Source organism: Triturus cristatus, chromosome 9, assembly GCF_964204655.1.
Source record: "Triturus cristatus chromosome 9, aTriCri1.1, whole genome shotgun sequence".
Lineage (NCBI taxonomy): Eukaryota > Metazoa > Chordata > Amphibia > Caudata > Salamandridae > Triturus > Triturus cristatus.
The window spans coordinates 933,957,662-933,981,465 of NC_140592.1; the positions used below are offsets into that span (position 1 = coordinate 933,957,662).

A 23,804-nucleotide genomic window follows, 5' to 3' on the forward strand; every position below is an offset into this window, starting at 1 on the left:
TTTATGTTAAACAGTGGCCTGCCATTGGAAATGATGGCGGAAAGTAAATTGCTGATTTTCTATGAATGATGTAACCTTTACAGCGATCGTGTCTGAGCAGGAAGGCAGGCCAGCTGAGCTTCGGACCCCATGGGGAGAGATGTAAGACGTGTCTGGGGCATCTTTGTGCCTAGCGTGGATATGGGGGCACAGCCAGCCTGTGATGTCATGCACCCTACCAGGATAGCAAACCTCAAAAGATGACATCAGAGGGTGTTTAAGGCACGCAGCAGGTATATACTCCCCTAGAGTACCGGCAGTGCGCCTGCGCTAGAGAGCCCTCTCCTCCACCCCCACTCCCCCACCATCTTCACCCCTCTCTATGTCCCATCCCACCTGAATACAGCGCCCTGAAGACATGTCAGAGGGTATTGGAGGTACACTGCAGGTATATACTGCACTAGAGTACCGGCCGAGAGGCGCTCATAGGGGGTATTGGAGGCTGCAGTACACCTGCGTCAGAGTCCCCTCACCACCACCACCCCTTTTTATGTGCCATCACAACTGAATGCAGCACCCTGAAGACATGTCAGAGGGTGTGTGAAGTGTACTGCGGGCTCCTGGTTTCACGCACCTCCCTAGCTGGGTACCCGTTGAGTAGAGGCACCCATGGAGGTGTGCTGATGGCGTTGATGCGAGGCAGCAGAGCGCCTGACACATGAGAGCCATATGGCAAGGCCGCCCCTGTAGCGCCATCCTAACTGAAAACAGGACCCCAAATAGACGACTTTTCCGAGGTTGGCTGGAGCAGCGGGTTGTCTATTACAAAACATGTGTAACGGCCTCTGATCCCATGCTATCCCAACCCCCGTAGTGGACGCCAAAGAGATAACATTCCGTTGTGCGTCTGGGGCTTTCACAAGAGATTTATATGTATCTATATGGGGCCTTGGCGTACCTCTGGTCTGCCGGCCACACAAGCGGAGCGGGGGGGGGGGTAATGGGTGTTTTACAGGAGTTGAAAGTGGGTGGCTTTCTGCCGCCTCTCGAGGCGAACCTTCTTGGGAGTCCAGGGAACTCCAGCCCTCACCTGCGTGCCCAGTGGGCACCATTCACAAGTCCTTACTTCCTGCAATACGATTTTCTAACTAATGCTATTTATTTATTTTTGTATTTAGTTTTGTTGTTCCTGTTTAGGTACACTGCTCCAAAAAGGCATGGCTGCGCTGTATCAAACACACCTGAATAAAGAGGGCATGTTTACAAAAAAGTCTACGAAATTGCAGTGAAGAAAACTAGATCTGATCTCACGAGTGTCATTGTGGCCCTAATGACAAGCTGTCCATGTTGCCCTGCCCGCAGGGTAGGAATGCTGTGCGAGGTACGCCCAGAGCTCCATCCAAGCCACCCTGGGCAGGGCGCGCCCCTGGATCGCATCAGCCCCCTGGGATGTCTCTGGCGCCCTGATCCGATCGGCATTTATGTAAAGTGCCTGGAAATGCAGTGGGGGCGGGGGGTGTTGTGAGAGTGAGGCAAGTGCATCTGATCTGCTGAGGAATGCGTGCTCTGTCAGGGGCAGGCACCGCTCGCTGTCTCTAATCTACACAACTGTAACAGTTGTGTAGATTAGAGACAGCGAGCGGTGCCTGCCCCTGAGCATCGACACCCCACAGGTGCCCCCCCCACACAGATAAATTGTGCACTGAAGAGACCGCGCTCTCTGCAAAGAGCGAGCCCTCTTTCTGTGATAGACCACAAGGACCGCTTCCACAAGTCCCAGGGCAGGCGGGGTTGACTGAGTGGGGTACTGGTCAGCGGTATCAGCCAGCGAACTAAAATAATTGTGTTTTTTAAAAACGGATAACCACCCATAATCACATATGTCTTAATTTTCTAGAATGTTCCAAAAACCTTCGTGTTTCCCCTGAGCTTTATTGGTACGCAGTTACACCCCTTGTGCACCGTAAGAGGCGAGTGTGACATCTCAGAATAGTTGAAACAACGGGCCACAGATGAAGTAACCTCAGTCATAAATGCATTGGCAGAAGTCGTGAAGCCCTTCAAGAAAAAGTATAATTCAAAAATACAGTAAGGAAAGCTGTAGTGGGGAAGTGCTGCCATTGGAAGTGGTGTGTCTTCGTGAAGTCAAGCAATGGCCCCGGAATATTGAGGCCAAAACAAATCCACGGATCACTGGGGCACGTGAGGTGGCCACGGAGTCATGTGCTGCAGAATAAAGTCTGGTTGGGAATATTTTCTGCTGATTTAATGACAGTGAAGGCTGCCATACATTGGGAAGATGGCACTAAACCTGTTTTGTTCCTGTTTGTTGTACTGATGAACATTTAATTTGGTCACTGCGAACCTAGAATGTTTTTCTTCTACAACACAGGATGGTTATCTTAGCGTGATAAGAACCAGCGATAACCATAGCCCTTCCTTGAGAACATCCAAGTAAACAGAGATGCCTGTTGGAACACCCTCAGGTACTGAAATCTCTGTACTAGAACTACTGGAAGTTGAGAAGAATCTAGCTCTGCTCAATTAGAGCTCTTTATACCACTGATACTCAGGGCCAGGTCTCACCAGTGCTGAGCACCGGCAGTTTTTAGGTCGAGGGACCATCCGGTCTGCCGAAGGCAGAACCGGTAGTCCGGAGATTTAATGTTTTGGAGAAGAGGGGCTTGAACCCGCCCCTCTTCTCCCCTCTTCTCCATTGGCTGGCCTCTTGAATGCTGGCCAGCCATTGGAGAAGAGGTTTGTCTCTCCGAACAGGCCCCGTCCTTTTCGGATTCGGGGGCGTGTTTTTTGCTACTTTTCTGATTATCTCCTCCAGCCAATGGCAAGAGGAGAGAAAAAGAAAAACACGCCCCCGAATCCGAAACCGCCGCTGCCTTTCTCCGAGGCATTTCTGCTTCGCCTCGCCTCGGAGAAAGGCGGCGGGGTTCCAGGCTGCCTGCCCCCTGTTTAAACCACTATCTGCAACATGTGATGCCCCCTCCGCCTACACTCGCCCCTGCTCTTCATGCCAGCCGAGACTAAATACACACGTAGAACAAATGTGCAGCGGGTGAGCCGTGTTTGAATAAGTGTGCACTTTCTGCGTACGTAATGAAAACGCTGTAACTACGGAGTATGTAGATAGGCCTTTTATTCAACGTGCACCACGTAGGAGGCAGTGTATCGTCTTTCGCCTCTAGGCTGCCTCTCCACGGGACGCGCTCAGGGGGAGGGGCCCAGTGTCGGCCCCAGAGTGGTCACATAAATGCATTTGAGGGCAGTGGTAAGCGAGCACACCTGGAGCCGGACCCCTCCCCTCTCAGCCCGCTGGAGCGGGGGCCCAGAGATCAGCGGACCAGCCCACCAAGGACCGCGCTCTACTTGGGTCACCTCGGGGTAAGTATGCGCAGGTGCACGCAGTGGAGGCATGCAGGCCAAGTAAACAGGCTCGAAAGCGGGAGCAAGCGAGGCAGATAGCACATACTGCCGCCGGCCTTGCGATGCGTGTTACCGCCTTTGTTTACAGGCGAATTGTTACTATCCATGGGGAAGTATAGTCGTTCGCTCAGTATAGCGTGTGCACCCCGAGCGTGGCTCCTTAAGTGCACCATGGATGTTTTCTTGACTAGTGAGCTTGAGATGTGTATAGTGCATTTCCACGACTCCCAGGCCTTCAGCCTTTCCCATGCACTGCGTTTTAGATTTTACTCCCTCAATGTTTGCAGCCCTCGAGGCATGGAAAACCACTCTCAAGCCATACCATTGTTATCCATTTGGGTTGGAAGTCATCCAATGAGGGGGTCCTTCCCCACTTACGCTTTTTTCTTCGGTACTCAAGCAAAGGTTACAACTTAACGCAAACTGCGCAGGGACATTAACCATAAATTCACTGTGGGATTTCCAACTTGTCTCAGGACGAGAAAACTGATTTTCATGCATATATTGAAGACTTCATCTCTATCTACCGTTAATAAAGGCCACGGTACGGAGTTACATTTGCCCATGTTTTGAAAGGGTGGGCGGGGAGGTAGATTCAGGTGGGCGGCTGGAGGTTGCAGGGATGGAAGGCAGGCAGAGAAAAGCGTGGGTGGCCACGAGCTTTATATCTGGCTGTGGTGGCGCGCGAGTGGCTTCCAGAAAGGCAGGTAAAGAAGTAAAATGGGGAGAAAAGTAGGCCAGCCTTCGGGGAGGTTTGTAGACATTGAGCATTCAACAGTCATGGCAGACAGAAAATGGCAGGGGGTGTGCAGAAGAGGCATGATGGGGCGGGGCAGGCAAACGACAGGGGTGTAAGTGGCGAGTTATGGAAACTTGGGGGAAGCAGATTGGGAGAGAGGCAAGCAGATCGAGAAAGAAAGAAACGCGAAGACAGTTTGGAATTAACAGCCTATTTTTCACCCCCTGGTTAGCTCTATAGAATTGGTGTTTGCACTCTCAACGAAACATATGGTGCCCAAACTGTAATTGGTTACGCCACTTGTTTAGCGGTACCGCTAGACGCCTCTGTACAAACTGCTCTCCGGTTTGTTTTGACACGAGCGGGGAGTGCTGGCTGTTATCTTTCGTATGGTAATGAAACGCACACAGACGGAAGTTGGGGTAAGCTTAAAATATTGTTGGCTCCGCCAAAGAGTTTTCGATCTTTTGTTCACTGCCGCCTAGTGTTAGTTAGCAAGACGCGGTAGGAGGGCTTTATGCAAAATCACGCACTCCATTAAGTGGCCTGGGGAGAAAGCGCCTAGACATAGAAAATCACATGGTGCACAGACACAGCAGCGCGCGAGCAACCACACATACTCTTGGTATTCTGGAAGCATGTGGTATACAAAATCCATTATTGGGTCGCACAAAATTATATACGCAGTGTTGGAAAGTTGAAATAGAGCCCCGACGCTTGTAAAGCATCAGAATGCGGGCAACTGTCTTTTCTCTAACTTTTGTTATTTATTGTGCACATGGAGATGCCAGTGGCGAGACCTATTGTATTTTATCACAAGGCGGAGTATTGTTTTGTACCTCGTTATATGGCATTGGAAGCGTGTATGTGCAGCGCGGGCAGTCCTTTATTATAGGCTTGTTATTGCTGATGGTTTGTAAAGCATTTTTCATTACAGTTACAAAGGCGTGCTTGGGTGAGAGCCTACATCGCACTGTCAATACCTTTGTTCCTTAAATATGTGTAGATAGAGTGCTATAGAGACACGCCGCCAAATCTATTTACTGAATGCAATATCTTGATTGACCTGGGGGAAGGTGAAAGCTGCATTTCAATGCAATAGGTCTCGCATGTTCGAGAGTTTAAGCTATTGTCATTGTAAATGGCAATGCCTTTTATTTATCGTTTTTGATAATTAACACCTAAATAAAAGGTATTGTCATTTACAATGCCAATAGCTCAAACTCTTGTAAATGCAAGATTTTTTTTTTTTTTATAAAGCGTCCGCCATTGTCCCGGGCTGCTTGGAGAGTGAAAGCGCGCATGGCACGCTGTCTGTTGCAGGAAAGCATGTCGTACCTGCAGTAGAAGAAACTCATTAAAGAAAATAGTGCTTACAGACTAAGTAAGACATACCGTGTAACAACAGAAGGTTACAAATGAAAGGAATCCGGTACTAAGGAGGGACTAACAAGCCTGTTAACAAATCAGAAGCCGCCTGTTGACTAATCAGAAGCCAGCATTTACAGAGGACCATGAGACAAGCCAATTAAAAATATGGGTGGGGAGTGGGCGGAGCTTCAAGTCCATACTCCAATACAGCTTGCCTTGCAGACACTGACAAAGTGCACACATCAAAGCTCACCTTTGGCATTGGTTTTTATAGGGCGTCGGCTTGGTCTAATGCGAATGTGCAGGTTATTGGTGGTATTTAACTCTTTTTAGCAAGTTTATGGGGCTGTAACCTCCAACTATTTCTTTTTAATCTTCAATATAGATGAGCATATTGGTAAACTGCACCTGCATAGCTTACAGGGAAGCTATGTTAAAGGCGAGCATTCAGAACTCTGCGCCTATCTTTTTTCATTTTATAGGTTGAAACATGAATTGTAAGAGGGACATCACCCACACAGTCTTATAGGGATTGCAGAAACTCACTTTGACACTTGTGTGTCACAAAATCTCACTGTAGACAAGGTGGATGATCATAGCGCTGTAGTGGGTATGCTCCCAGGAGGTTGTGTGTGTGGGTGGCTCTATTTGTGTGTGTGGCTCTGTGTGTGGGTGCAAATGCAATAGGTCTCGCATTTGAGAGTGATTAAGCGATTGACATTGTAAATAACAATGCCGTTTCTTTAAATGTTTTAAAAACAAAAATAATGTCATGAGCAATGCCAATAGCTCTAACTTTAACAATGCCGAGACTGTTGCATTGTAAATGCTTGTTTAAAGGGGGCCTCGAAACGGGTCTCTATCGGGATCTGCTTTGTGCCCTGGCACAGGCGGTCCATTGTCATGGTGTCAGAAGGGCTTTAAGTTGAAGCTTTTTCAATATTATATACAAGCCATAGTTGCTGATTGTTTATCTTATGCAACTAACAACCAATGGCAAAGCCAATAGTCATGACTTGTAGGTATGATGTTACTTGTTGTATCCTATCTGGATGCAATGACAGAAACGGCAAAATACAAGTTGGGCGGCATACTATGCTAAGCACAGATTTTTAGCTTAGGTGTTTTTAAGTCACGCCCTTAATTACATTGGTCACGCATAGCATAACAAAACATAGCATAGCATAACAAAACATAGCATAGCATAACAAAACAAAGCAGAGCATAACAAAACACAACAAAACATAGCATAACATAACAAAACTCAACAAAACATAGCATAGCATAACAAAACATAGCATAGCATATTAAAACAAAGCATAGCATAGCAAAACACAACACAACAAAACATAGCATAGCATAACAAAGCATAGCATAGCAAAACACAACAAAACATAGCATAACAAAACAAAACAAAACATAGCATAGCATAGCATAACAAAACATAGCATAGCATAACAAAACATAGCATAACAACAAAACACAACAAAACATAGCATAGCATAACAAAGCAAAACATAGCATAACAAAACGTAGCATAGCATAACAAAACACAACAAAAAATAGCATAACAAAACATAGCATAGCATAACAAAACAAAACATAGCATAGCATAGCAAAACACAACCAAACATAGCATAGCATAACAAAACACATCAAAACAAAGCATAGCATAACAAAACAAAGCATAGCATAGCATAACAAAACATAGCATAGAATAACAAAACAAAACATAGCATAGCATAACAAAACACAACAAAACATAGCATTGCATAGCATAGCATTGCATAGCATAACATAGCATAGCATAACATAACATAAGAAAACATAGCATTAAGTTTGATAAACTCATAGTAGCAGGCTAGCTAGCTTTAACGGGCCATGACTGTAAGCAACTCCGTCAACCCAGAAGCAGTCACTCGGTCACCTTTGCTCTTGTATTGCAGTGGCTTTGTTTATTAAACAGTGCCCATATTTATACTGTTAGCACTTTACTTGTGCAAATTTCAGGGCTCACAAAACTTTGATGAATCGAAATTCACAACTGAGGCTGTTAAGTTCGCGCTATATAAAACCCCAAGGATAAATAAAAAACATTGCCATTTACAATTTGAATAGCTCCAACAAATACAAGACCTATTGCAAAGTACAAAACATTGCCATTTACAATGCCAATAGCTCCAGCTCCAACAAATGGGAGACCTATTGCATTTACAATGCTTGTTTTTTTAGTGTTCGTAGAAAATGCATCAATTGATAGGTTCTGCCATGATTTTAATCTAAAAAAGCAACTACATTATAGTGATATTCTGTCCCAAGAAAGCTAAATTACAGAATCCCTTAAAAACAGTTTTGTAGAAGTAGTGACGGAACTGGAATTAGGTGTCCATGACACAAAGGCTTCTGTTACTCTTACTTACATACACTTATCCTTCAAGTCACTCACAGGTCATTGGTTCGGGTGCTCCAGCTCCCGGCCCTGCATCTGCCCCAGTCCTAAGCATACGGTAAACCAGACACTCCAGTAGCTAAGCCACTATTGAAGTTTCTGCACCACCGAAGATTGAAATGCAAACTTTCACTGCATCGCGGACGTGACAGCGCCATGGAGGGAAGTCAGAGTACATGATGGCCGGAGAAAGGCATGCGAGTCAAGCCTCGTTGTGAGACGCCGCACAGTCAATGTCAATATAGGGTGGGGGCATCAATAGGACTAAAACAAGTCATGCATAAGCCTTGCGCTGATGACAGAGGCTGGTCAAGCAGAAAATAAAGCAAGCATTTACTATGCAAAATAGGTCTCAAATTTACGCGAGACTTATTGCATTGTAAATGGTTGGCATTTTGGGACACGGACAACAGGAGAGGGCACGGACATCGGGAGGGAGAGAGGGGAGGAGAGGAGAAGGCATGGATAAAGCTGTGTGAGGCTACGTGTGCATGAAGGAAATAGTACATGCCCCGTGTAACAACCAGGTTTAGGGTCAAAAGCAATGGAAGGATACAAATGATGACATGGCTGTATTAAGGAGGGACTAACAAGCCTCATAATGAATCAGAAGCAAGCATTTACAAAGGACAAAACACAAGCCAATGAAAAATAAGGGAGGAGGGAGTGGGTGAAGCTTTTATCCGTACTGATCTACGCCAGATCTTCACAGAGCAGAGCTTAAGCACTGGCTCACGCTCGACCTAAAAATCAACAGTTTGGGGTTTTAGTTCTGGATTAACAGATTATTTTTAAGATTATTTTTAATATAACATTCTTCATTTTCACAAATATTCCAGATGTTCTTAGGAGCTGAAAACTGAAAAAGATGATGTTGGAATTGCTCAAGATGTCTTCAGCAATGAAAAAAGGATCATAGGGGAATAGTGTGAATTGTACCAATTTAAGTATGTCATTTATCAAATGCTGGATCTAGGTATAATAGCTTTGCTGTAGGACTAGTTCAATTTAACCTTGTGTCTTTTATGCTAGTGATTCTAATTATAAACTTAATGTAAAGTTAACTAGTTGAAATCACGGTTGCATTTGATAATCAATGGGGCTCCACCTCCAAACTCGGGACCTGATTCACCAAGGGGCTCCGCACCCATGAGTGCGGAGGCCCTGTGTGAATCAGGCCCTCAGTGAAGTGGTCAAATCTTTCAAAAGAGTAGCTCATGGTACAAAAGAAGGACTGGGATAGGGCCAGAAAGCTTAAACTGGTCCGGTTTTGTTATAACTATATGTTCTGTCAATTGAGATCCTATACATTTAAAATATTTATTTGAGAGTTTTTTTATATAATGCATACTAGAACCCATTTGTAGGGACACAGCGCATTAAAACATGTTTAGCAACAAATGTAGAGTCAGAGACACATTTTGAAAGAATTTATCAAGAATAAAATTACACTCTGCAACCGGAGAGACCTAAAGATGGTTGCTGTAGGAACAGAGGTGCAGTTTTATGACTGAGGGGATTGACATCCAACTGGTTGGAGAAAAGGCACCAGTAGCTAGTGTGTTTTGGGGGAATGAATGAACATGGACACGATGAGAAACCTACTTGAGAATGTCATATGGTGTACTTTTGTCATGGAATTTAGTAAGTAGGAGTGCTTTCAGTTTTTTCTTGAAGGACATCAGGGATGATGCCCATCTTATTTATATTGGTCATTTGTTTCAAACTTTGGAGATATAGCTTGAGAGGGCCATCGAAATCGAATGAGCAGATTTTTGTGAGCTGGCGTACCCCTAGCTTGAGCTTTCCTTTGCTCTTGATATATTTGGGGCCGAATGATGTAAATGTACCTTGGTTCGGAGAAATTTCAAGTGCTACTTTGCATTCTCTTAAGTGCATACATGTAACTCAGAATTTCTTTGAGTTAATGCATGAATGTGGAAACAGTGACCAGGGATGGCCTCTCTGTTTCCGAGCTGTGCTTTCTGCAGTTCATGGATTAACATGAAAGAAAACAGAGTTCTATTTATGCACTTTAGTCAGTGCAAATGCATAGAAACAGGTGTTAGGCTCTGTTCTGAGCTAAAGCAAATGTTGATGAAATAGGCCCTGTTCTTATCTGAGATACTTTCTCAGCTAGACCTTGGTTGAGTTCATTTGCCCAGTTCTGTATCAAACACATCTGCAGAAGGGGACGAAGTATAATTACAGCACATCTCAATATAGCAATGTTGCTTCATGGCATCACTCGCCTTTCACTGGCAGTATTACACTCTAAGAGTCAGTCAATCACCTGTAGTGTAATTTTATGTTATTTTATATATCAACTAATCTTATGGTATGAACCATACATGTGTGCAGGCTAGATGTTGAATATATGGATGTGTTGGTCTAGTTTTTGTTGATCATGGCTTTTATCTGTGCCTTGCTGCTCAGACAGAGGTTACAGGTCCCTTGAAAAAACTCAAAATCCTAAGCCTACAATGACAGGACTACAGACGTGTACTGATGTGAGTACAGATGGCATTGGGATGTACAGAAGGGGATGCACCAGAGGCAGTAATGTGGTAGGACAATGCCAATGTTACCTCTCAACTCAATCAATCAGTACGATTAACTTAAAGGGCATTGAGCAGGTACAAATACACAAAATGGGGCGCATTTACAAGCTGCACTTTGTAGTATGTTTAGAAGTACTGCAATAGTTATGTCATGTAATTCAGATTTGTAGAGTACACTATAACCTGGAAGGGTATCCTGTCCCTGAGCAGGTGTGAGTGCATCCAAATCTATGGCCTAGTACTAAACAATCCAGTTCTTCAGCCTCTTGTGGAGTTCAGGAAGTGAGGAGGATTCTATCATGTGTAGTTGCAGATCGTTTCATGCTTTAGAAGCAATGTAGGAGAAGGCTCGGCGGCTGGACCTGGATTTCCGTATGCATGGGATATGTGCAAGGAGGAGTCCGGAGGAGCTGAGATGTCTGGAAGGTTTGTGAAAGGGAATGCAATTCTTGAGGTGTGCCGGGCCAGTGTTATGAGGTGACTTGAAAGTATCACTTATGTACTAGAAAATGCTATTCACTAACCTACGTGCAGAAGTTTCTGCCTCTCATATATTTAATGTGGTGGGATCTCCCCCTGACACACATACACCTACAGTTTAGTATTGAATGGGGGAGAGAGAAGGTGCGGTGGCTGGAAAATGGGGAATACGTACTACAGAATAGAAGGGGTTTGGGAGGGTTAAGAAGGAGTTTAGGAAGGGACATGCATCAACCCACAAAACAATAATCCCATCCCTAGCCACAAACTGTACTTTTAAAGTCACTACACTCAAAAAGGAGTCAAGACAGTAGTCTGTGTGCTCCAGCTCAGGGCTGGAGTATGTTCAGAACCACACTTGGCCAACCACTGTTAACGTAGCATCCTCCCATTGACAATAATGGAGACGGAGAAGCAAAATGGAACCCAATGTTAAAATATTGTTTAAATAAATTGAATTATTTAGACCTTTAAAATTATATACACATTTAATTCAATGTTAAAAATGACATATAAATAAAAAAATAGATTGCGTTTTATATTCAAATACATAACAACCTTTTTAATTTTAAAATAAATGTAACTATATTAATTTGATTCATTTAGTTTATATTCCGTATATAGCTTTTAGAACATTTTACTACATAATAAATATAAATGTTTTATGTTGATGCTTTAAAAAAAATATATTTAAAAAATAATTTTAATACAATTTAAATGTTTTTAAATTTTTAATTCAAAATTATTAGTGGTGTTGCATATTTGTATTTTGCTCAACTTTTAAAAAATATAATAATATTTTACATTAATATTTGACATACAAGTATTTTTACTTTTTTTAAGTTTAGTAAACTTTTTTTAATAGTTTTCCCTATATTTTACCATAGGGAGACCTCTGCCCAGTGGCAGAGACCGCCAACTAGGTGTTAAAAGTTACTAGTAGTTAGTTTGCCCTCGTAAATTTGGCTTCAACCCCCCTCTTTCAGAGGGTGAAAGATATCCAAGTGTATCCATGTCCATATTTACTCGCATGTTAATTTACTTTTATGAATAGGCCACAAGGTGGCTGTGATTTTGGATTATTGAAGAACGAAGTAGTGTACTAAGAGGTGGTTACTCAACAGATATTACCTGTTAATAGGTAGATGTTCAGACTCGTTTCATACAAATGTGATATTCTGCCTGCAAATTTATGAAATTTATTTATCAAACTCGCAAGCAGAAGAAATGTTCTTGGAAAAGAAGAGCATTTTTCCAACAGAAACGTTTTAGGCTAGGGAAATTAACCATAAATATAGGATTTTGCATAATTTTTGCCATGCAACCATTTTTTGAGAGTTGTAACCTGTTTTTTTTTCAACTTTGCCAACTTCACGTCATTCACACAGATGGTAAGATATTAAAAGAAGGGACAGATGCCAACGTTTTGAACTTTGTGCACTCCTTCTTGGAATCTGCAACCGCTGTAAAATGGTTCTGGGCAGCTATTGTTAAACTCACACCTTGGCTCAATTGAATTACAACAAGTAACAGATAACTGTATCCACTGTTATCGACACAATATGGGAGGGTTAAACTTTTGAACCTTAGTTACAACTTACTGATGTCAGGAATAGAGCAAAGACTCCTAAACTTTGGTCCTATATTTGCGTTTGAAAAATGTGCACACACAGCGTGTGCCATTCCTCATTTAATCAGCCCCCAAACGTCAGAACTATTTTTATGCATGTTAACCATACAATAAAAAATTTTTTTTGAACCTCATTAATGCAGAATGTTAAGTAAAAATAAGCGCTGATGTCCTTCGATTTTTTTATCTTGTCCTGCTTAGATTATGAAGATGTTTTCATTGTTTTAAGTGTTTTTTTTCATTTCATCCAGTAATGCATTTTTTAGTGTAGTGTGGCAGACACTTTCTCGCAGTTTTCGCGGATACCCTTTCACTATTTAAATAATAAAAATGCACATGATGGGGGACTTTGTTTTCACTCTAATTATCGTTTGGAAAATATAATACATGCCACCCCATAAAATACAGCGTGTTATTACCGAATGTCATTATCGTAAATTATTGGTTTTCCACCAGTGACAAAGACAAATGAATGATATTATGTTATTATAGGAAGATATAGTGGATAACACAGAATGGTGGTTCTGTAATTTGATTTTGAGTGTCTACCAATATTTACAAATCACTACACAACTGCGCACTAAATTGAAAACAATGGTGGATCCTTGCACTGATCACAATAAAGAGGCTTTGCCATTTCCAGTTTGTAAAAGTTGCTTGTTTCCTGAGCTGTTGACAAACTTGCTGGGGATAGTCCAGTGTTTGGCCCATCTACTTTGTCTTACCTTTCCCTAGCAGGGGCAGTGATGGGTCATCACGGGTGATGTCATAAGAAGCGTCCCCCATCTCGTTGCTGACTGCACTCCCATTCACCATGGTCTTCTGACTCCTTGTGAACAGGTTCTGCAGCTTCTTGTTGTATCTAAAGGGAAAAGTGACTTTAGTAAGTTATTTTCACAAATGGAGATACCATTGTTTACCAGGGGAAGGATCCTGGAGGAATCCACTTTCCTTGTGAATCTATTAGTGAGTGGCAAAGAACACACGTAGTTACAAACTTTTATGGAGGTGAAAACTTGCATCATGGGGCGTCTGTGGGCTGCTTCCGTCCAAACCTTAGGTGACAAACAGCATCAGACCCGAAGTTTAAAGATCCCACACCATCAAAGAGGTTTTGTAGGGATTCCGTTGGGTTGTGGGAGAGAGGTGAGCTGTGGCTGAGCTCCCCACACTGCTCAAAAACAACACGGCTCTAGGAGGGCCACTAACAGGGTCGGACTGGCTTGTAGGGCAACAAGGCAGTGCCCGATGGGCTGCTCTGACGGGGTGTGCCATTTTTTCGGCTGTATGTGGGCCTGTTTTATGGTCTGCATTTTCCCATTGATTTCACTGATATTAAAATTAACGTTACCTGCAGCAAGCACAAATCCATGCAACCTTCCATATCTTGAAAAATTCTTAAATAGCGGGTCTTTACAAGTTCAAAACTGCCTTAATTTGCAAGCATAGGCCACTTTGTAGCTATCTAATTCGCTAATGGGGGGTCACTTTAATTTTGGTGCCCAGGCCTATTTTCTCTCCCAGTTTTACTGAAGGGCATTCTTGGCTCACGTTAGCCCTTGATAGCATGGCCAAAATGTATCCAATGTTTAGCATAACTAAGCAAACAACAATAACATTAAATATATCACTTAAAATGTCAAAATCAAGCAAGATTTGAAAAATATAAAGGGCCAGGTGTGCAAAGGGTAAATTACAGGTTTTTTTCTATGTACTAAGTGCTTTTAGTGGTTCAGAAAAGTGTTTCTGAATAAGTAAATGTGTTAAGCAATATTAATGCGGTATTTGGAAGGGGTGTGTTGTAGGCACCCCTTCCAAATACCGAATTGGTATACTATTTACCAATGTTTTGCGACCAAAATCAGACTGCAAAACATTGTTATTTTACCAACATCTCAAAAGAGGAGTTAACCAATGTGCAAAAGAATATGGATCCCCATTGTGAATGTAAAAAATATTTTTTGAGAGTAGACAGTGCTTCTCCCCCCTCCCCGCAACTCCCACAAAAAGACGCTTTTCTCAATATACCTTGGTGGAATCAGAGCGTTTTCGCTACTTGCAACTCCGCCACGCACTGCAAACTGCACTACCCCGTGACACCTCCCCACCTGACTACTCGCCACTAGAGGACAGACTGCTAGATGGCTATCTGCCCGAGAGAGCCATCTCCCTAAAATATAGGAAACTAATTATTAATATGGATGACCCACTGTTGCCTCTGCGAGAGAAATGGGTGAAGGACGGGATCGAGTTGGACGATGAAATTGGCAGACTGCAGTCTCCTCCCCAAAAACGGTTGCCATCCGGGCGCGCCTCCGTTTTGTACAACTAAAAATACTACATAGAGTCTACATCACGGGGCCCCAATTGATACACATGGGTGGTCCAGCGGATGGGTATTGCAGAAGGGGCTGCACCCAGCTAGGCACGTTCATTCACATAATATGGCACTGCGATCCAATACAGGCTTACTGGCGAGATATTCATAACATTATGAGCCAGGCACTGGAGCTTACTGTAAGGCCTGAGGCCCCCAGATGTCTCCTTAATATCTGGGAACCTACTGACCTAAACTCACATGCTATACAATGGGTCACACTGGGCTGCATGATTGCCAAAAGAAACATTGCCCAACTCTGGGGGGCAGCACATGCCCCAAGGGTCGTAGATTGGGAGACAGACCTCGACTGGTGTATGTTGCGGGAAAAGATAGTTTACGCAGCTAGGGGCTGTCCCCGAAAGTGGTCTAGGATCTGGACTCCCTGGAACGCATATCGTGGCTATATATGTACCCCACCAGATGACCCCGAATGTGACAGTCCCCCCTCAACATAACTTCCAATTATCATCCTCCTATGTTTATATACCTTGGCATCGCTGTGTGCCCTGTCATTGATCTGATGGAACTGTACCTATGTTGAATATGCTGAATATGTTTAATAAAAAGAATTTATTTTAAAAAAAAAGACGCTTTTCTTTTTAAATGCAGACCCATTTCCTTTAAGCAAAACTGGCTACATTAAAAAACAAGAAAGTTTGCTTTATTGAAAGGCAATCATAGACATCGTGGTTGGGTGACCGCAGCAGGGCACCATCCCAACGTTGGCGTGTTGGCCTCCAATCATAGTGAGTCACAATTTGCAACCTATCTCATTAGTATTCACTTGGCAGGTTGAATTGCAACACACTACGCTTTAGTATTTTGCGAACTGTCCTATTAGCACATGGGTTGGTTTGCAAAATACCACACTGGTCACAAAAGGTTTGCGAAAAGTGTTAAATACGTCTGTCCCTAAATAAGCAAAATGGCACAGAATGAAGAAATTAGAGAAATAGATAATATAGCTTTTACAAATGTTCTAAACATAAAATATTAATATTCCAAAGCAAGAACACATTGAGAATATATAGTGGTGGGGAATAAGACCTCACATAAATTAGGGTAAAGCCATTTGCCTTAGTTGATGCATGTTGCTTAATTGCACTGATATTCAATGATCTCCTCTGTTATATGAAAACTTCAGGACTGGTTCCTAAATAGCTAGGGCCATATGTATCAACACATTTCCCCATAGACACAAAGTGGGCAAAACCCTTTGATACATCTGGCCCCTAGTACATTTTATGATAGCTGTAGGGATGGATACTGTGAGTTCCTACAAGCTAGACAACAGTTCCATTTACAGTGCTCCAACAGCTGAAAATTCCTACAGGGGGTAGTAGGCTTCTTATGTTACAGTTCAGGTCTGGGCACTTTTGGGATGAACAGACAGCCTCCTCAGCAGTTAAAAGGGGTTTAGTGAAACAGTGGCGGCCAGTAATTTTAGTGGGGAGGAGGGCGGAGGGGCACACAGTAGCAGACATACACACTCACTCATACCCATGCATTCACTCATGCGTGCGCACACACACCCTCACAACACTCACTCACTCAAATACAGGAACATGCATACATTCGTACATATACGTATGCACAAAACATCAAAAAACTAAAACTACCTTCACTGCAGCTCTCTGGGAGGAAAGACTTGGAGGTCCCAGGTGGGATGGGACTGCTGCCTTCCCTCATTGGCTGACCAAAGCCAATGAGGGAAGGCAGCAGTCCCTCACTCGTACAGAGTGTGATAGGGTCAGTGAGACTGCTGACCCCACCCCACTCCGTGATGAGGTGTACTGATTGACACTCAGCTCTGGGAACTTCAGGCCTTAAAAATTAAGCATCCAGGTATAAGGCATTCAGTGACCCTCCCCCTCTTCATGGGTGGGGCCTCAAGTTGCCTTTGCCAGGCTGAGGAGGTCACGTCCACAGGGCTGTGAATTCCTCAGCCTGCTAAAGTGCGAATCAGGCAGCCAGGATCCTGCAGATTCAGCGCATGTCTAGCTCCTGGCTGCCTGACCTGAACATGAGGAGTGTCTGTTAAGCTGACCTTTGTGCAGCCTGACAGACACTGGCAGACACACATTTTGTCTTGAAAAAGGTGGGGGTGTGGACCCTCTGCCGTACAAACAGGTCAGGGCTGCAGCAGCAGCAGACAAAGGCATTTATATCCCTGAAAGGTTGCTCAGGAGTCTAATGAAGGTTAGAACAACCTTCTTGTATTTGTTCCTTGAGGTAGGAGGGATTATTTTTAATATTCAAGCTTGAACGTAAGAACAATGGGCCTAACATGGGTTCTCTAGACAGGCTAGCATGTGGTTTCCTATTCATAGGCAGATCTAAACCAATTCACAAATGTCCTTAATGTGCAGAGATGTCAGAAGGTTTTATGGCACCCAAGTGCCTAACGTCATGCGAGGCCCTTGACTCCTTGATGGGGTGATGCATGTCATTCTAAAACAAACCATTGTGGTTGGACATATTTTAAGTCTGAGCCAATATATGGTGAGACCTAGTGGAGGCCAGCATTACCTGCTTCATGAATGTATCACAAAAGCAGGCTTATCAGCAAAGTAGGTATAAATATCAAGGCCCCTGTCAACCCCTGGTCACGCCGCCACTGCTACACCTTACTGAGAATCCTGTGGCAGAGGTTGATGACACTGTGGTCATTGATGATGAAAGGTAAAATGCTTCCAAACTACAATTTCCAGGGTATCTATGAAGATGCGAAGTACCTTTTGGGAATTTTGACACTAAATACTGGAGAATGTTTACATAAAAATGAGTGACTCCCAGTAAATGCCGTTAGTGAACCTAGTTTGGAGGTCACATCTTCTTGGGGTCTCTCCTTCACAGTTAAAAGTCTTTGGGGCTGATATACAAAGCCACAAAATGGCCTTTGTATATTGACTAAACCTATTTTGCACGTCTAACAAGAGTTTCTTACTCTCAAAATTGGTTTTGTGAACCATTCTGAATAACAGTTAGCAGGTGTTGTGAAACTGGCATCCCCTTTTAATTGCATGTCGCAATGGTGCGTATCAATGATTTGCCACTGCAATTGCAATTGTAAACCACTGATCAGTTACCAACACCTCAAAGGAGGTGGTAACAGATTCCCAAACAGAAAAGTGTCACCTTGGGACACCTTATCCATGGTGAAACCTGTCGGGTGACCTTGTGTTAAGCAAGCAGAAGTCAAGTGGCTGCCTTATTGAAAAATAAAAGTTTCCTGTTTGAGCATGCAAATACATGGTTTGTGGTCTGCTGTTCGTTGCAGGCTACCATCCCTGTTTGTGCGGCCAATCACCAAAATGGTGCAAATAGGGATATGTCTAATTAAGATTCATTTGGCAAGTTGTTTTGGGACAGTATAGGACTGGAGATTTTGTGAAGTGATCAATCTATACATAGGTTTCATTGCAAAGTCAGAGACAAGTCAAAAAAGCCCAGTGTGCAATTTACAACCTGTCTTTCTGTACATCAGACCCTTTGTTCTATGTGCTTCTGTTCTAACAGATGTTCATCTGTGACTGTTGAGAATCAATTCTTCCTGGCATTGCTGGAAAATATCTACATCCTCTACCCTTTACAAGAAGGAAAAGGGTAAAGGATGTAGTTTATTTTGTAGTTATGGTAACTTAATAAAGAAAGGAAATGATTTTCTTTTACACACCTATGTGACATTTTTGCTTTATTTTGGGAGAATTTTCTGTAAGTGACGAGCTGTCGATGTAGCCATCTACTATAATTTATTGAGGGGTATCTATTGTTTAGAAACACTGGTTTGCAGATCCACATCGGTGACAGGTGCAAATACAGTTTCCTCTCATTTAGTTTTATTATCTGTCTTTTTATCACAGTCTGCACCATTCCACTGATTATTGTACGTCATCTCTCTCTCTTATGTATGCAGTAACTGTATAGCAGACTTCATTTTTTTATTCCTACTGATCCCTCTCCCCAGCTCTGTTAAGATCCTCTGGATGCACTCACTGGTGTTACTAACACAGTAAAGTATTGTGGGTGGATGATTCTGGGGGACATGAAATGTCACTGCTCAGAAACAAAACACCTATCAACTGCTTTCTACCAAGCATGGCTCAGCCCGGAACTTTCAACCTGTCAAGGGTCGGGTGAGCAGTAGGTTTGTTGAGTGCCCCTCAAAATTGTCTGGCAAAAGTGTGACTTCTTCCAGTAGCTACAGTACTACCCTGCACATGAGATTATATGTGAAAGGTGATAGGTGACTTCTCTGGAGGTTCACAACTAGGAGAAAAAAAAACCACAAAGGAGAAAATAAAACCTTCTTGGCAATCTATGTGGATTGATCATGTTCAAAGATGTAGACCATATTAGTAAAATCAGTTGGACACCAAAATACTTTTGGCGTCAGATAGGGGAAAAAAGTCTAGCAAGATAACAGGTCCAAAATTAGAAGATCCATAAGAAAGTTGATCCAAATTGCATGTTTGTGCAGGGAGCGACATGAAAGTCACCAGGTTCACGACTGACCTCCGTGATACCAGACACACCTGCAGACATCTCGGGAAATCATGGAGTAACAACAAAACCCCGGAAGCTCGGACTACCTACAAGAACACCATGACAGAATACCACCAACGCAACAGATCCTCCAAAAAGACCTTCATCCAGGACAAAATCCACACCAACTCCAGCAACTCAAAGGAACTCTTCAGCATCTTCCAGGAATTCACCAAACCCCCAAGCAAAGCCTCAGATGTCACCCCTTCCCATGACCTCTGCAACAAACTTGGATCCTACTTCCATCTCACGATTAAGCCCTCTACGACAACTTCAACGAACAGACACCCGAGGCCGAAACCACGCCCACTCCCAGCAATGCCAGCCTACCATATCCGCCTGGACCCCGGTCACCACCAAACACACTGTCACGACCATGAAGAGCATTCTTTCAGGAGCCCCCATGGACCTCTGCCTGCTGCACATTTTCCACAGAGCTGTCGCTGCCGTAGCACCCAAGCTTCGGTGCACCATCAACGCCACCTTTGAATCCAGCACATTCCCTGACGACTGGAAATGCGCAGAAGTCAAGCCCATCCTCAAGAAGCCCTCCTCAGACCCGACAGATCTCAAAATCTGCAGACCCATCTCTCTCCTTCCCTTCATGGCTAAAGTTACAGAGAAGATCATCAACAGCCAGCTCACAAATTTAATTGAAGACAACTCCATCCTCTACTCTTCCCAATCCAATTCTGCTTCTACCACGGCACCGGGACTGCCCTTCACGCCGCCACAGACGACATCCGCACTCTCCTCGACCAGGGCCACACGGCAGCCCTTATCTTACTGGACCTCTCTGCAGCCTTCGACACTGTCTCCCACCGCACTCTCACCACCAGACTCCATGACGCCGGCATACAGGGAACAGCCCTCCACTAGATCCGCTTCTTTCTCACCGGCCGAACCCAAAGAATCAGACTCCCACCCTTCCTCTCTGAACCCACAGAGATGAACTGCGGAGTACCCCAAGGATCGCTGCTCAACCCCACGATCTTTAACATTTACATGGCCCCCATAGCCGCCATCGTCAAACAACATGGACTCAGCATAGTATCCTATGCCGACGACACCCAGCTCATCCTTTCCCTCACGAGACGACCCGACACCACCAAACTCAGCTTCCAGGAAGGAATGAGAGACGTCTCATCCTGGATGAGCAGCAGCTGTCTGAAGCTCAACTCGGAGAAGACAGAAGTCCTCGTCCTCTGAAACACCCCCTCAGCATGGGACAACACCTGGTGGCCCTCCGCCGTCGGCAGCCCCCTACTCCCACAGACCACGCCTGGAACCTCAGCATCATACTCGACTCCTCCCTCACCATGACCCGACAGATCAATGCCGTCTCCACCTCATGCTTTACACCCTCTGCATCCTTCACAAGACTCTCAAGTGGATCCCCCCAAATCCAGAAAGACCATCTCCCACACACTCATAACCAGCAGACTGGACTACGGAAACACCCTCTATCATGCCAGAATCAACAATCCCTGCTCCGGATTCTCCAGACCATCCAGAACACCGCTGCCAGGCTTGTCCTTGGCATCTCACGACAGGAACACATCACCCTGCACCTACGAGACCTCCACTGGCTCCCCGTCGAGAAGAGAGTCACCTTCAAGCTACTCACTCATGCCTACAAAGCCCTCCACAACACCAGACCCCAATACCTCAACGAAAGAGTCTCCTTCAACATAACCAAGAGCAGTGGCGGCTGGTGTAAACGGGCGAGATGGGCGTCACCCTCCCACCCTGGGGGACCTAATAAATGCCTAATGGGCACTGAGCAGTTTAGAAATAAATTGTTCTGCTGGCTGCTCGTGAGTCCTGACAAACATGTGCAAATCTGTGGTTTTCTTTAGGGGGGTGGGGGAGGATGGCCCTTGCTCTGTGCAATGCTTTTTGGCTGGGCGAAGATTCCTTCGACCTGGAGCCAGAAAGCAGGGCAGTGACGACACAGTGGTGGGTGCAGCCTGTGTCTCACTGCCAGAATAACATCCTGATTTTGGGCGTTATTAGCTTGGCCCAGGGAGGAGTTGGAGTCCCTCCATTAATTCCAATGGCTGTGGGCGGGGCTGTCCGGCAGGTTTAGAGATGTGTGGGGGTGTGGCAGTGGCCTTTACCTCTTCCACCAGACCCAGCAACAGTTGCAACTTGCTTGTTGTTCTGCAAGTGATTGGTTGCTGGGATCTGGGGAGGAGTCAAAGACCAAATCCAGTATTTTCTAGTTTCAGTTTGGCTTGTGCCTGCCTGCGTGCTTGCCACGCTGTCTCTGAATCTCTAGACTAGTTCACTCTGCACTGCAGTCCTCCTCCTGAAGCCCGGCTGGAGAACGTTGAGGACAGGAGGACACTAAGGTAAGCGAGTGCGACCCACCCGGCCACCCGTCCCCCACAACAACCTCTTAATTATAGGGGCACTGTTTTTTTTCGATTGATGACGATGAGGGCCTGCCATGGTGGCGTGGTAGTACACAGGCCTGGTGGTGTCTGGTTGCGTTGTGCATTAAACGTTGTTTCTACTTTCTGCAGTTCAAGCCGTTCTTTGAGGCCTGCTGTGCCATGGCGGTAGTACTAGTTGGGACCGGGGGAGGAGGGTGGTGGGTGGATGGCTTTTTTTCAGCCTTAGAGCACTCTGCGAGTTTGCGTACTCTGGCGGTAGCGCGCAGTGGATGGTGTAGACGCCCTTTGAGGCCTGCTGTGCTGTGGCGGTAGTAGTGCCTTTTTTATCAGCCTCAGAGAGAGTACAGTAGCGCATAGCGGTGTGAGTGGGAGGCACAGGGAATTGGGGATGCAAATGCGACACGAGTCACGACTCGGCACTGCCTGCTGTGTCAGACTTGATTTATTTCAGTGTAGTGAAACAATTTCACTGAAATCAAGTCTGACACAGGGCCCCGGGCCCGGCAGTGCCGAGTCGCATGATCCCCCTGTGCCTCCCACTCACACCACAGGGTTGTTGTCACAGGCGCGCTCCGGGTCCCCTTGACGTCTGAAATGATCTCCGCTGCCCAGAATCACTGTTCTCTACCTCCCATACTGTAAAGTCTAAAGCGCCTGCCTGTTTAAACACATCAAACCTTAGGGATGCCGGCCTTTTCCATCACAGTTTGCGATCGGGAGTTAGCTCTTTGCCTATCACGTGACGTGATCGGCCACAGCTGTGGCGCCATTTTAAGAGCTCGCAGGGAAACGCTGCTTTCGTTTACTTTGCAGCATCGCCAAGAATTGAGAATTGAGTGGCGGCAGCTTTGTTTGCATTCAGGTCAGTTGGATATTGATATCTTTTATTTTCCGTGTTTTGTACTTTCGATATCGTCCTTCAATTCATACGTGTTTCTTTTATTGGTAGGTGTTGAGCCATATTGGATTCATTACCAGGTATTTTTTGTTGGATTCCTATATCACGCATTAGGGTATTAGCATTTTCCACCCGCACTTATACATTTATGGGGGCAGATTTATGAGGCCCGTTGCGCCATCGGAACATCACTTTTGTGACGTTCCGTGGCGCAGAAGCCTGCGTGTTATTTATCAGGCAGCACTGAGCCACTTTTTTTGGCTTAATGCTGCCTCATAAATATCAGCCCCTTTAACGCAGTGTTCTGCGTTAAAGGGGCGTGCAATGGGTGTTGCTGGGGGCGTTCCCAGCAACACCCATGGCCTTTTGACACTGCCCCAGATTTACGAGAAATCGTAAATCTGAGGCAGCACCAAAAGCTTCCGCCTCCCCAGGGGAGGCGTAAGGGAGGCGCAACGGGGAGAAATATCTTTATTTCTCCTCGTTTTTCCTTTTTCTATGTGTGCTGCATTCTGCAGCACCCATACAAAGAGGAAAAACCTCTTGTGATTATTTTTGTACCGAAAGGTTTCCCTTCCTGTACAAAAATATTCATCTCCGCAACGCAGGCACCCTTGCACCATGGTGCAGAGGTGCCTGCGTTGGCGCAGGCAGCCCATTGTGCGCCGGCGCAGGGGAAAAGGACAGGAATGCACCGCGTTTTATAGATACGGCGCATCCCTGCCCTTTTCTTTTGCCGTAGGGAAGCGCAGCAGGAAGGCCTGCTGCGCTTCCCTACGGCAAAACCTCATAAATCTGCCCCATGATGTTTTGGAGCAGAACTTTGCGGCAGTTTGCATACAGTTTGGAACTGGCCCTCTTATAGGCTGACAGTAAGTATAACTTCCATGTTTGTGCTCACGCTTTGACTTATGGTAGACGGTGTGCACATGTTG

The 23,804-nt window shown here is 44.8% G+C and overlaps 1 protein-coding gene across 4 annotated transcripts in view; it reads right to left on the minus strand.

Moving 5' to 3' along the window:
• LOC146799096 (sodium/potassium/calcium exchanger 4-like) overlaps positions 1-23,804 on the minus strand; it is a 937,744-nt gene that overhangs the window by 182,420 nt on the left and 731,520 nt on the right. For all 4 annotated transcript variants that reach the window (XM_085628040.1, XM_085628039.1, XM_085628038.1 and 1 more), the window contains one exon: positions 13,373-13,509. In XM_085628040.1, coding sequence (XP_085484166.1) covers positions 13,373-13,509 — 137 coding nt within the window. The remainder of the gene's footprint in view (positions 1-13,372; positions 13,510-23,804) is intronic.